The 14749-nt window shown below is 44.8% G+C and overlaps 1 protein-coding gene across 5 annotated transcripts in view; it reads left to right on the forward strand.

Annotated features, from left to right (window-relative positions):
* The first annotated feature begins 2056 nt into the window (after window positions 1-2056).
* The window catches only part of uvssa (UV-stimulated scaffold protein A), a 112063-nt gene continuing 99370 nt past the window's right edge, over window positions 2057-14749 (forward strand). For 3 of the 5 annotated variants that reach the window (XM_038793335.1, XM_038793338.1, XM_038793339.1), the window contains exons 1-4: window positions 2057-2911; window positions 4367-4478; window positions 6978-7308; window positions 14628-14748. In XM_038793335.1, coding sequence (XP_038649263.1) covers window positions 4369-4478; window positions 6978-7308; window positions 14628-14748 — 562 coding nt within the window. In that variant the 5' untranslated portion in view covers window positions 2057-2911; window positions 4367-4368. The remainder of the gene's footprint in view (window positions 2912-4366; window positions 4479-6977; window positions 7309-14627; window position 14749) is intronic. The other 2 variants (XM_038793336.1, XM_038793337.1) reach the window with 2 other exon arrangements.

Genomic DNA, 14749 nt, shown 5'->3' on the forward strand with positions numbered 1-14749 from the left:
CCATTTGCCGACATATTCTTGTGGTTCTTTTCTTCTCGCTGTTGAGATAGTTTAGTCTTCGAATTTGGGATAAAATTCGACTAAAAGTGTCTTTTCTGGTTCTAGCTTGGAGGAGATCCACCTGATGTGTCTCTGCTCAGCACATCACCGTCACCGGGGCAATTTAACATGGCCAATTCACTTACCCTGCGCATCTTTTGGGTTGTGGGGGTGAGACCCACACAAACACGGATGAGAATGTGCAAACCCGACAGTCACCCAAGGCCGGAATTGAACCCAGGTCCCTGGTGCTGTGAGGCAACAGTGCTAACTACTGTGCCAGGATATACTTGCAATGGAGGCAGTTCAGGGAAGGTTCACTAGGTTAATTCTTGGAATGAAGAGGTTGTCTCATGAAGCAAGGTTGAACAGGTTTGGCCTATACTCATTGGAGTTTAGAAGAAAGAGAGGTGAATTTATTGAAACATATAAAATTCTGAATAAACTTGACAGGGTAGATACTGATGGGATGTTTTTCCTTGTTGGGGAGGGGGGAATCATGACTTGGGGCAGAATTTAAAAATAAGGGTTCTTCTATTTAAGATAGAGATGGTGAGGAATTTCTTCTCTCAGGGGGTCATTAATCTTTGGAATTCCCTACCCCAGAGCACAGTAGAGGCTGGGAAGCTTGAAGAGGTTTTCAAGGTTGAGTTACATATCTTTGATCCACAAGGGAGTCAGTGGTTATTGGGGCAGGCTGAAATTTGGAATTAAGGCCACAATCAGATCAACTATGGTTTTACTGAATCATGGAGTAGGTTCGATGGGCTGAAAAGCCTCCTCCTGCTCCTATTTCTTATGCTTTTATCTGACTGATAATCTTTGTCACAAGTAGGCTTACATTAGCAGTTGCTTACATCTTACATTAGCATAGTCTTACATCTGGGGCTGGTTTAGCACAGGGCTAAATAGCTGGCTTTTAAAGCAGACCAAGGCAGTCCAGCAGCACAGTTCAATTCCCGTACCAGCCTCCCCGAACAGGCGCCGGAATGTGGCGACTAGGTGGCTTTTCACAGTAACTTCATTTGAAGCCTACTTGTGACAATAAGCGATTTTCATTTCATTTTCATTTCACATTAACAAAGCAATGAAGATAGTGAAAATCCCCTAGTTGCCACAGTCCGGCACCTGCTCGGGTACACAGATGGAGAATTCAGAATGTCCAATTCACCTAACAGCACGTTCGGGACTTGTGGGAGGAAGCCAGAGCATCCGGATGAAACACACGCAGACACAGGGAGAATGTGCAGACTCCGCACAGACAGGGAATCGAACCATATGCTAACCACTATGCTACCATGCTGCCCGTCTAGTCCCTAATGAAACACAGGCCAACATTTCAAAGAGTGACTGTTGCCATAAACGCAACGATGGGCAGGTCCAATATAAAAGGTTAGGCCCCATTTCAGATGTTGCCTTACCCAATGTGCACTTTCATCATAGAATAACATTTCACATCGACATTTGAATCCTTTAACAATCCGGTTGTTCCCTCCCAGTTCAGATATTAGCAATAACGGTTTCCCTTTCAGTCCAGTTGTCAACAGGGCATTAGAGAGAAAGGGCTGGAAACAGTCAGACGGTCTGGCAGCATTGGTAGAGACACCTAAACATTTCGGATCAGAACTGCGGGAGAGGGTGTACAGCACAGTAGTGTCATCACAGAGGGTGGTGAATTTGTGGAACCCGCTGCCCCATCGTGCGGTGGAGTCCAAATAATGAAATGGTTTAAAGAGGGAGATCGATACATTTCTCATTTTAAAAAAGGGGTTAAAGGGACAGGGGCAACAGGTGGGGAGGTGGGTTCGAGTCCAGGAAAAGATCAGCCATGATCTGATTGAATGTCGGAGCAGTCTCGAAGAGCTGAAGTGCCTATTTCTGCTCCTAATTCCTATGGGTTGAAGGGCAGGGTGGGTGAGCTGACAGGCAGGGTGGGTGGCTTTCCGGGCAGGGTGGGTGGGTTCACGGGCAGGCTGAGGTTTAAGCGGGGCTGACTCCACCACTCGGCAGAAGCGGCTCCTCCTCCATCTAAAATGGCGGCCCGTCAATGAGCTCCATCAGCGGCGGCAGCCTCAATGGCTGACTCACTGGCTCCAAACTCCGCTCCAAGGCGCCACCGGACCGGCTGAATCTGCCCGGCGGCCGGGGTTATCAACCGTCAGCCTTCGGCCGGCACGAATCGAACCGGCGGCTCCAAGCGGCCAGCGGCTCCGGACAGCTTGAACAGGAAGTCCCGCCCGGGAAGTCCGCTTCGATTGGTGTTTCGAGTGGAGTACTCGAATCCGATAGGCCGCCGTCGCTGTCAGTCGGAAGCCACGCCCCCTCACGGACCGGAAGCCGCCTCCCACCTGGACCGGAAGTGGGCCTGTGGTGGTGTCAGGCCCAGGTCGGAATCAGCTGTCATACCAGCCTCAGTGTGTATTCACAGGCTCACCGAGCTGAAACATCAGCCCTGTCTCTCTTACCGGTGCTGCCTGACCCGCTGCGTATTTCCGAGATTCTCTGTATTTACCCGGGCTGCGTTCTGCTTTTTAACTGTAATTCTGTTAACATTGGCTCAATTTACACATCATTACACAATCGTCTTTATCTCAACCGAAGTTTGCATTTATATCGTGCCTTCGAGACAGTAACATGTACCAAGCAATCTGACCCGGAGAGGGGGTTCATGCCCGTAGGTGGACCCCTTTAAATTATTATGTTCAAAATATTTAAAGGGTCCGTGCATTTAAATGAATCAACTTCACACTTAACACAATGTAAGGTGTACAATTGGGCACAAGACATTTCTCAGGCGTACAATCAAACAAAAATTGACAACGAGCCAAAGGAGGAGGTGTTTCGACAAGTAGACAGAAACTTAGTCAAAGAGGTAGGTTTCAAATAGCATTTTTAAAAATTATTTCATTAGAAGTGGGTGTCACTGGCTACAGGCTTGCATTATTATAGCCTATCCCCAATTGTCTTGAAGAAGATGCTGGTGAGCCTCTTGAAGTGCCATAGCCTTTGTGGTGTAGGTACATCCATGGTGCTGTTAGGGAGGGAGCTCTAGGATTTTGACAGTGAAGGAATGGTGATATAGTTTGAAGTCAGGATGGTGTGTGACTGGCAGGGAACTTGTAGGTGGTGATATTCCTCAAAGGAGGTGGTAAAACAGGTTTTTATTTTGGGGTGTGGTAGGAGTGAAGGAAGGATGTCTCAGAATATTCCAGTGACAACCATGAAACAATTTATGTCCCAGTCAAATGGTGTGTGATTTGGAGGAAAGCGATGGTGTTCCCAAGCCACTTCTGTTCTTGTCCTTCTTGGCATTAAAAGTTACAGGGAATGAAGATTCTATCAAAGTAAATTCAGTGATTTACTGCAGTGTATCCTGTAGATTGTATAACAATCACGATGTACAGATGTGGGAGGGAGTGGATGTTGAATAGGATAACTGCTGTGCAGCAGGTTGCATTTACAGCATAGCAATCGGCCATTTGGCCCAACAGATCTATGCTGATGTTTGTGCTTCACATGAGCCTCCTTCCATCTTACTTCATCTCCCCCATCGATATATCCTTGTATTTCTTTCTCCCTCATGTACTTATCCAACTTCCCCCAATCCATCCGTGCTATTTCCGTCAAATATTTAATGTGGTAGTGAGTTCCACATTCTAACTGCTCTGAATAGAAAAGGTTTTCCTGAACTCCTTATTGAGTGACTATCGTGTGTGTGGCTTCTTGAGTACTTTGCAACTGTTCCCATCCAGGCGACATGGCAGTTTTGATAAAGGTCTTTTGTGATTTGCTTCAGCACCTTGAGGAGGAATGGTGTGAGCACAGATCAATGTGATCCAGTCTCTGGTGATATATACAGCTGATAAATACCTTATTTATTGTGTAAGAACAAGAACAAAGAAGAATACAGCACAGGAACAGGCCCTTCAGCCCTCCAAGCTTGTGCGAGTCATGATACCAATCTTTGCCAAAACCCTCGGCACTTCCTTGTGCCGTATCCCTCTATACCCATCCTATCCATGTGTTTGTCAAGATGCCTTTTGAACGCTGTTAATGTATCTGCTTCCACAACCGTTCCAGGAACTCACCACCCTCTGTGTAAAAAAAAAACCTGCCTCATACATCTCAAAACTTTGCTCCACAGACCTTAAACTATGCCCCCTGGTGACTGATGTGGGTAAAGCTGTTGGCATTGGGTTATTAACTGCTCATGTTCCAAAACTCCAGTTACAATAAATTAATTACTGAAGCCAACTTTGGGAGTGGATGGATACAGAACCTTCATGTTACAGTATTTGTGTCTAATGTTTTTATTCCTTCTTTACAGTAATGGAAGCCCAGCAGCATGAGAAGCTTTCTCAGCTGATCGAGGATCTCACCACCTCTGGACAACAAGTGCTAAATCCAGAAAAGTTGAAGGAGCTAAAGAAAATCTGCAAGTATGAAGTCGCTAAATTGTAATGTTTACTGAATGAGGCTAATGTGGCACATTGTGCCAGAATGGTGGATTATGCCAGTGATTTGCTGCATTGTGAATTTTCGAATCTTCACTCCACCATAAGAGATCAAGCAAAGGAGAAATGCCCTCCCCTGTGAAGGCAGTCCCTCAAGGTTGATTTGCTTCCACTCCAATTCTAAGGGTTCTGAAATGGGTCATGAGTCCAATGAGTGGTGTGCAGACTCTGCCACATAGAGGACAGTCGGTGCTTGAAGGATTGGATAGATGGAACTCACAATTGCCCAGAATTCTACTGGTTGCCTGCTGGATCACCCAGGAGAAAAAATAGTTAGTTTGTTTTTAGCCATTGAAGTTGTTTCCTGCAGGAAGTCTGCTGGCCTTCTGCTCGAGTTAAGACAGGATACTGATAGAACCTTTGCAGAATGTTATTAATTCCTGGAATGCAACCGTCACTGGCAAAGCCAGTACTTGTTGTCTGTTCCAAATTGCCCTTGAGAGGGTTCTTGGGAGCCACCTTCTTGAACCTCTGCAGTCGATGTGGTGTCAGTACACCCATAGTTCTGTTAGGAAGGATGGTTGAGCCAGTGATAGCAAAGGGATGGCGATTTGGTTCCAAAGTCAGGATGGTGTGTCGCTTGGAGGGGAGTTTTCAGGTTATGGTATTCTTATGTGTCTGCTGCCCTTGTCCTAGGTTGCTGAGGTTTGGGGTATAAAGGTGCTTTCGAAGGAACCTTGGAGACCTGTTGCAGTGCATTTTGTGGATGGCCACAATGCTGCCACTGTGCTATTGGTGGGGGGAGGTTTATTCATTTATTTATTCACGGATGTGTGCATCGTTGACTAGGCCTGCATTTATTACCCATCCCTAAATGCCCTTGAGAAGGGGTGGTGTGCTGTCCGATTAGCGGAGGTATATCCACAGTGACGCAAGGAAGGGACTGAATGATTAATGAGTTACCTATCAAACAGGCTGCTTTGTTCTGGATGATTTTGAGCTCCTTGAGTGTTGTTTGAGCTGCACTTTCCAGGCAAGCGGAGAGTATTTGTCACACTCCAAACTTGTCAGGCTTTGGGGAGTCAGGAAGTGAGTTACTTGCTGCAGAATTTACAGCCTATTACCTGCCCTTGTAGTCACAGTATTTACATGGCTGGTCCAATTTAGTTTTCTGGTTAATAATAACCCCCAGGATGTTGATGGTGGGTGTCTCAGCGATGGTAAGACAAACTTACGAATTAGGAGCAGCAGTAAATCATTCGGCTACTCGAGCCTCCTCACCATTTATTAAGATTATGGTTGATCTCATTGTGGCCTCAAATCTACATTCCGCACTGATAACCTTTGACTCCCCTTGTTAGTCCAGATTCTATCTACCTCTGCCTTAAAAATATTAATTGCCCTGGTATCCACCGCTCTCTGGGATTCACCATCCTCGGAAAGAAAAAATGTCTTCTTGTCGTCATCTTAAATGGGTGACCACTTACTTTTAAACTCTGTTCTGTAATTCTAGTCTCTCCCACAGAGGAAACATCCTTCAGCATCTACTCCATCAAGTTTCACTAAGATCACCTCTCAATTTTGTAAACTGCAGTGGATGCAAGCCAAGTCTGTCCACCCTTTCCTAGTAAGATAACACCCCTTCACACCTGGTATCAGTCGAGTGAACCTTCGCTGAACTGCTTCATTTATATCCTTTCTTTAATTTTTTTTTCATTTGTTCATGCGACGTGACATCACTGGATGCGCCAGCATTTATTGCCCGCCCCAATTGGTCTTGAGGGGGCAGATAAGAGTCAACCACATTGCTGTGGGTCTGGAGTCACAGTAGGCCAGACCGGGTAAGGATGGCAGATTTCCTTCCCTCAAGGACATTCGTGAACCAGATGTGTTTTTACGACAATCAACATGGTTTCATTAGACTTTTAATTCCAGATTTCTTTTATGTTGAGTTTAAATTCCATCACCTGCCGTGGTGGGATTGGAACCCGGGTCCCCAGATCATCACCCTGGGCCTCTGGATCACAAGACCAGCGACAATACCTCTATGGCACCACCTCCCATCAAGAGAGGAGATCAAAACTGTACACAGTATTCCAGATGTGGTCTCACCAATACCCTGTACAACTGGAGCAAAGCATCCCTCCTTTTATATTCATTCCCCTTGCAGTAAACAACAGCATTCCATTTGCCCGCCTAATCACTTGCTGTATCTGCATTCCAACTTTTCCTGATTCATGTACCAGGGCCCCCACCCACATCCCTCTGTACCTTATTCAGCAATCTCTCTCTATTTAAATTATATACCATTGAATGTCATGAGGAGATGGTCATTGCTGGCATGAATGTTACTTTCCACTTGTCAACCAAATCCTGAATGTTGCTCAGAGCTTGCTGTATACAGGCAAGGACTGCTTCAAGGCAATTATACACAAATAAAGGTCCTGCAATTTCTAGACCATTAATTAAAATATATTTTTACAGATCATCTGACGATTACATCAAGCAAGTGTATCACTTAATCATGATGCAGTTAAACCAAGAACATGCAGAGATCCGCTTATCTGCTTTCCAAATAGCAAACGAGCTATTTTTACGTTCACATCAATTTCGGATACTGCTTATTTCCAACTTTCAGGAATTCTTGGAGTTAACAGTGGAATCAGATTTTGAGCAACCTCTGCCTCCACCAAAAGAAATAGCTCAGAAATTGAAGGAAATGGCAATCAAATCTATTGAGCAATGGCATGAGAAATATGGCGAAGCTTACAAGAAACTCTCTCTGGGTTATCATTTCCTAAAACAAGTTAAGAAGGTGAATCTTTTTCTGTCTTTTTACTCATTTAATTTTTCTTCCTTCAGTTAAAGAATTAAATACTAAATATATTCAAAATCGGAAGTAGAAAAATGTGCATCGACGCTGTTCCAAATGTAAAATGATGTATATCACATTTGTGAAATATCAGACTTGCCTAACTGTAAGAATTCCTCGGGCTTCGTAGAATATAGAACAGTACAGCACAGTACAGGCCCTTTGGCCCACGATGTGTCGACAATTTATCCTAATCTAAGATCAACCGAACCTACACTCCTTCAATTTACTGCTCTCTATGTGCCTGTCCAAGAGTCGCTTAAATGTCCCTAATGACTCTGACTCCACCACTTGTGCTGGCAGTGCATTCCACACACCCACCACTCTCTGTGTAAAGAACCTACCTCTGACATCTCCCCTATACCTTCTTCCAATCACCTTAAAGTTATGTCCCCTTGTGACAGCCATTTACACTCTGGGGAAAAGTCTCTAGCTATCCACTCGATCCATGCCTCTCATCACCTTGTACACATCTATCAAGTCACCTCTCTTCCTTCTTCACTCCAGTAATAAAAGCCCTAGCTCCCTCAACCTTTCTTCATAAGACATGCCCTCCAGTCCAGGCAGCATCCTGGTAAATTTCCTCTGCACCCTCTCCAAAGCATCCACATCCTTCTTATAATGAGACGACCAGAACTGACTATTCCAAGTGTGGTTTATCCAGGGTTTCATAAAGCTGCAGCAAAACCTCACGACTCTTAAACTCAATCCCCCTGTTAATGAAAGCCAACACACCATACGCCTACTTAACAACCCTATCAACCTGGATGGCAACTTTGAGGGATCTATAAACGTGGACCCCAAGATCCCTCTGTTCCTCCACACTTCCAAGAATCCTGCCTTTAACCCTGTATTCAGCATTCAAATTTGACCTTCCAAAATGAAGCACTTCACATTTATCTAGGTTGAACTCCATCTGCTACTTCTCAGCCCAGCTCTGCATCCTGTCAATGTCCTGTTGTAACCTGCAACAGTCCTTGACACTATCTACAACTCCACCAACCTTCGTGTCATTGGCAAACTTACTAACACACCCTCCACTTCCTCATCCAAGTCATTTATAAAAACCACAAAGAACAGAGGTCCCAGAACAGATCCCTGAGGCACACCACTGGTCACTGACCTCCAGGCGGAATACTTTCCATCCACTACCACTCGCTGTCTTCTTTCAGCCAGCCAATTCTGTACCCAGACAGCCAAATTTCCCTGTATCCCATGCCCCCTGACTTTCTGAATAATGGGAACCTTATCAAATGCCTTAGTGAAATCCATATACACCACATCCACTGCCCGACCTTCATCAATGTGTCTCGTCACATCCTCAAAGAATTCAATGAGGTTTGTGAGGCATGACCTGCCCCTCACAAAGCCATGCTGACTATCTTTAATCAAACTATGTTTTTCTAAATAATCATAAATCCTACCTCTCAGAATCCTTTCCAGTATTTTGCTCACCACAGATATAAGACTGACTGGTCTGTAATTCCCAGGGATTTCCCTATTCCCTTTCTTGAACGGGGGAGAAACATTCGCCTCCCTCCAATCATCCAGTACTACTCCAGTGGAGAGTGAGGACGCAAAGGTCATCGCCAACGACGCAGCAATTTCCTCCCTCGCTTACTGTAGTAACCTTGGGTATATCCCATCAGGCCCAGGGAACTTATCTATCCTGATGCTTTAAAAATTTCCAGCACATCCTCCTTAATATCAACCTGTTCGAGCCCATTTACCTGGTTCACGCTGTTCTCACGAACAAGGTCCCTCTCTCGAGTGAATACTGAAGCAAAATATTCATTTAGGACTTCCCCCACCTCCTCAGACTCTAGGCACAAGTTCCCTCCACTTTCCCTGATCGGCCCTACTCTCACTCTGATCATCTTCTTATTTCTCACTTAAGTGTAGAATTCCTTGGGGTTTTCCTTCCCGCCAGGGCTTTTTCATGCCCCCTACTACCTCTCCAAGTCCATTTTTGAGTTCCTTCCTGGCTACCTTGTAACCCTCTAGAGCCGTGCCAGATCCTCAACCTCACGTTAGTTTTCTTCTTTCTCTTGACTAGAAGCTCCACTTCTCTTGGCATCCAAGTTACCATTCCTTCCTCGTCTCAGTGGGACAAAACTATCCAGCATTCGTAGCAAGTGCTCCTTAAACAGTCCCCACATCTGTTTCCCAATTTATGCTCCTCAGCTCCTGTCTAATAGCAGTATAATTTCCCCTCCCCCAATTAAATACTTTCCATACTGTCTGTTTCTATCCCTCTCCATGACTGTGGTAAAGGCCAAGGAATTGTGGTCACTGTCATCGAAAGGCTCTCCTACCAAGACATCTGACACCTGGCCTGGTTCATTATCAAGCACCAAGTCCAATATGGCCTCCCCCCTTGTCGGCCGATCTACATATTGAGTCAGGAATCTCCTGGACACACCTGACAAAATCTGCTCCAGCCAAACCATTTGCACTAAGGGGGTTCCAGTCAATATTAGGGAAGTTGAAGTCACCCATGACAACAACTCTGTTACTTCTGCACTTTTCCAAGATCTGCTGCCCAAGCTGTTCCTCTATCTCTCTGCTGCTATTGGGGGGTCTATAGAAAACTCCCAATAAAGTGACTGCTCCTTTCTTGTTTCTGACTTCCACCCATACTGATTCAGTAGACAAAGCCTCCTCGACTAACTCCTTTTCTGCAGCTGTGATGCACTCTCTAATTAACAGTGCCACACCCCTTCCTCTTTTACCTCCCTCCCTTCTTAAAACATCCAAACCCCGGAACATCTAACAACCATTCGTGCCCCATGTCTCTGTAATGGCTACAACATCGTAGTTCCAAGTACTGATTCATGCTCGAAGTTCATCTCCCTTATTCCTGGTAAGAAGTCTTACAACGCCAGGTTAAAGTCCAACAGGTTTGTTTCAAATCACTAGCTAGTGAAAGTGAACTTTAGTAATAATAATAATAATAATTGCTTATTGGCACAAGTAGGCTTCAATGAAGTTACTGTGAAAAGCCCGTAGTTGCCACATTTCGGCGCCTGTTCGGGAGGTCGGTACGTGAATTGAACCCAGGCTGCTGGCCTTGTTCTGCATTACAAGCCAGCTGTTTAGCCCACTGTGCTAAACCAGCCCCTGGTGTTGTAACCTGGTGTTGTAAGACTTCTTACTGTGCTCACCCCAGACCAATGCCGGCATCTCCGCATCATCCCTTATTCCTGACACTCCTTGCTTTGAAACAGACACACTTTAGCCCACCCCACTGAGTGCAACTTTTACCTATCAACTGTCTATCCTTCCTCACAGACTCGCTGCATACTATTTCTGCCCATTCAACAGCTACCCTATCCTCTGATCCGTAGCTGTGGTTCCCATCCCCCTGCCAAACTAGTTTAAACCCTCCCGAAGAACTCTAGCAAACTTCCCACCCAGGATATTGGTGCCCCTCCAGTTAAGGTGCAACCTGTCCTTCATGTACAGGTCCCACCTTCCCCAGAAGATATTCTGTGCGGCATTGTGAATACGCGCTTATAGATTTCCTGTGCTTGAAACTTTTAAAAGTCATACATTTTCAAAATAGAAAATCTTTGAAGTTGGAAACAATCTTTCATTGTTCCTAAACATTTAATGATCATGGAATACACAACAATGAAACATTACAGTCTGAAAAGGATTCCCAAGTGTAAAACAGCAGCAGGATGATATATACTGTGTTGCATGACATCTTGGCTCCAACCAAGGGAAAATAGTTTTCCCTTTTTCACTTTTGAATTAAATCTCTTTCATTTTCTCTGTTTTAGTGGAAACAGTCCCGAGTCCCAGGCAATCGAGTGAATCCAAATAATTTCCTACTTCCGACACCATTCTGGTGAACAGGTGCTGTCTATGGCCGTAATGTAACTTCTTTAATGGGACACTCAAAACTACATGCGATACTCCCAATTATGCGATAAGTAATGTTTTTTGTACAAAATAGTCACCTCTTTGTACTCTATCAATATTTCCCAAATCCAAAATGATGTTAGCCTTTTTTCTAAATACCTGTATATGCACTTCAGGAATTGCGCCTTTGAACCTCTAATCTCTTTGGCCGTAACATGTGAGCTACAGAACAGTGTATCTCGCGGGTACTCAAAAGATGTGCTGGGGAAACTACACACCTCCCACCACCAAAGCAATTTCCCGGGAAGTTCAGACACCTGAAGGGCAATTGCCCTGGGAGCCATCCGATAATGCAATTTAAATTGTAAACTTCGGATGATTCTGTCTTGTTTGCATCAATAATTACCCAAAGTTAGAATTAAAATAATTTTTTTAGCTTCTGTGTGACTATCGTACCGACCCCCTGGGACTACTCCCCCCTCCCCTTCCGAACCCTCGGGAGACTACCCCTGCACTCTCAGCCCTGGAATTCTCCCCCCCCACCGAATTCTAACCACCTATCCGCCAAACCTACCTTCGCCCTTTCTCGAAAGTGTTTGGACCTTTAAACATAACCAGCCAATTCTCTGAACAATGGGAATGACCTTGTTCCGTCCAATTATGCAGTGTTCGACGAAGGCCTCAGGAGCGCGCTACCCTTCACAGTTCTTGCCCATCGGGTGAGACAGGATCGAGAAGATATCCAGGTAAAGAATTAGGAGCAGGGTGGTCATCAAGAACCAGATTGCCACTTCATGGAAGTTCAGGCGCTATGTGGACTTTTGTTTTAGTGTTTTTCCATTCACCATATGCTCGATCCTTGCATTTTCTCCCGAAATATGTTACTGCACTCCAATCAATGTTACATTTTTACTCTAGTCAACGATGCATCTGTCGCTTGCCAGCACATTCTGTTAACCTGCTTATGTCACCCTCAAGCCTTTTACAGTCCTCTTTCTATTTTCCAAACATTGTGTTCTTTTCAATTGTCAAATTGTGAGGTTGAATTCCCTGAACCCAAATCAAAATCAGCTGTATGAGTCCAGAAAAAAGGTTGAATCGGCACTAAGCCCTGACACAAATCACTTGCAGCCCTTCTTTAGACTGAACAAGATTAATTTACACTGGACCATGCCATTGGTTAAATCTGTGGTTGCTGGTTTAATTTCTGAGTATTTTTCACGGCTAGTTGCTACAAGTGGAGCATTTGAAAAAGTGCATTTGAGAGCTATGTGAACAGGCAAATAGTTGTGTATTTGTTAACTAATAAGGTTGAAGAATTATTCATGAACAGTAAGGTATCTGAACATAGAACATACAGTGCAGAAGGAGGCCATTCGGCCCATCGTGGCTGCACCGATCCACTTGAGCCCTCACTTCCACCCTATCCCCGTAACCCAATAATCCCTCCTAACCTGTTTCTGGTCACTAAGGGCACTTTATCATGGCCAATCCACCTAACCTGCATGTCTTTGGACCGTGGGAGGAAACTGGAGCACCCGGAGGAAACCCATGCAGACACGGGGAGAACGTGCAGACTCCGCACAGACAGTGACCCAGCGGGGAATTGAACCTGGGACCCCAGTGCTGTGAAGCCACAGTGCGATCCACTTGTGCTACCGTGCTGCCCAGGAAACAGGAAATAAGTGAAAGTTAGAATAATTAATTGCTTGGTTGTGCAGAACTTGAGTATTGCTGAAAAAAAGACATGCCGTTGGAGCTTTGGGGTTTAATAGAATATAGAACATACAGTGCAGTAGGAGGCCATTCGGTCCATCAAGTCTGCACCGGCCCTTGGAAAGAGCACCCTACCTAAGCCCACACCTCCACCCTATCCCCATAACCCAGTAACCCCACCTACCCTTTTTGGACACTGAGGGCAATCCACCTAACCTGCACACCTTTGGACTTTGGGAGGAAACCGGAGCACCCGGAGGAAACCCACGCAGACACGGGGAAAATGTGCAAACTCCACACAGACAGTGACCCAAGCTGGGAATCAAATCTGGGACCTGAGAGCTGTGAAGCAACTGTGCTAACCACTATGCTACCGTGCTGCCCCCCCCCCCCCCCCCCCCCCCCCCCATCTTGCACTCATCAGGGCAGATGCAAGAATGCCAAATTTCTAAGGGAACAACAATTTATACTGCATCAATACCCCCTTTCCTTATTCCAATTGTTCCCATTGAAATTTGCATTTTTGCATCTGCCATGATGAGGGCAAGATGACAAGTTAGATAATGAATTCACGATCAAATTGGGTGCAGAAAGCAAAATGAAGAGAGGGAAGGAAAGATTGGATTAAGAAAACAAAATCTCCAGAAACAGTTAAAACTTGTATAAGTTAATGTTCGGTGGTTGATTCGTTATTGATTTTGATCTGCAAATTATTCAGTTAAACTGACCCACAGAATTTTATTTTTAGTGGGTACTACTGTTCAATACTGCAGAAATGTATCTTCCTTGTGCTTTTAGATTGGCCATTCAGTTGTGTGTTATTTTATGCACCCAATAATGAGAACATCAGGAGTAGACCATTTGGCCTTTCAAACCTGCTCTGCCATTCAATAGGATCATGGAATTCTACTTTCCTGCCCACTTCCCATGTTCCTTGATTTTTTTTTCTTCTTCCCCCACTCCATGTTCCTTAATCTTTCAATCTCAATCTCAAATATCCTCATCTTTTGGGAATCCACAACCTTTCGGGGTAGAGAATTCCAAAGAATGAGTTTGAGCTTCCTGAAAGTTATATTTTCCTGGGTATGAATTTTCTTTACATACATTGAAACATAGAAAATAGGAGCAGGAGGAGGCCATTTGGCCCTTTGAGCCTCCTCCGCCATTCATTATGACCATGACTGATCATCTAACTCAATAGCCTAACCCTGCTTTCTCCCTATATCCTTTGATCCCCTTTGCCCTAAATGCTATGCTTCTGCCTCTTGAAAACATACAATGTTTTAGCCTCAGCTACTTCCTGTGGTGATGAATTCCACAGGCTGACCACGATCTGGGTGAAGAAATTTCTCCTCATCTCTGTCCTAAATGGTCAACCCCGTATCCTCAGACTGTGACCCCTGGTTCTGGACATACCCACCATTGGGAACATCATTGTTGCATCTACCTTATCTAGTCCTGTTAGAATTTTATAGGTTTCTATGAGACCCCCCCCCCAATATTAGGAATACAATCCTTCCCACTCAATCTCTGCTCATACGTAAAAAGTTTTTGTTTAAAAGAAAACTTAACATATTTGCTTTATATTAAGAGGAGTTACACCTCTTCAATATGATGCTTAGCTTCAGTGCACCAATTTTTATTAAATTGCACTTTACTTTCCTCTCATTGACATTTAGGTGGACTTCCAAGATCTTGGGGCTAGAACCCAAGCTGAGAGGATGCGGGAGGAAGAGAGATTGAAAAGACTGGAGAACATTAACAAAATGAGAGTAAACAAAGTGGATCAAGAAATGGAAGG

This window comes from Scyliorhinus canicula, chromosome 3, assembly GCF_902713615.1.
Source record: "Scyliorhinus canicula chromosome 3, sScyCan1.1, whole genome shotgun sequence".
Lineage (NCBI taxonomy): Eukaryota > Metazoa > Chordata > Chondrichthyes > Carcharhiniformes > Scyliorhinidae > Scyliorhinus > Scyliorhinus canicula.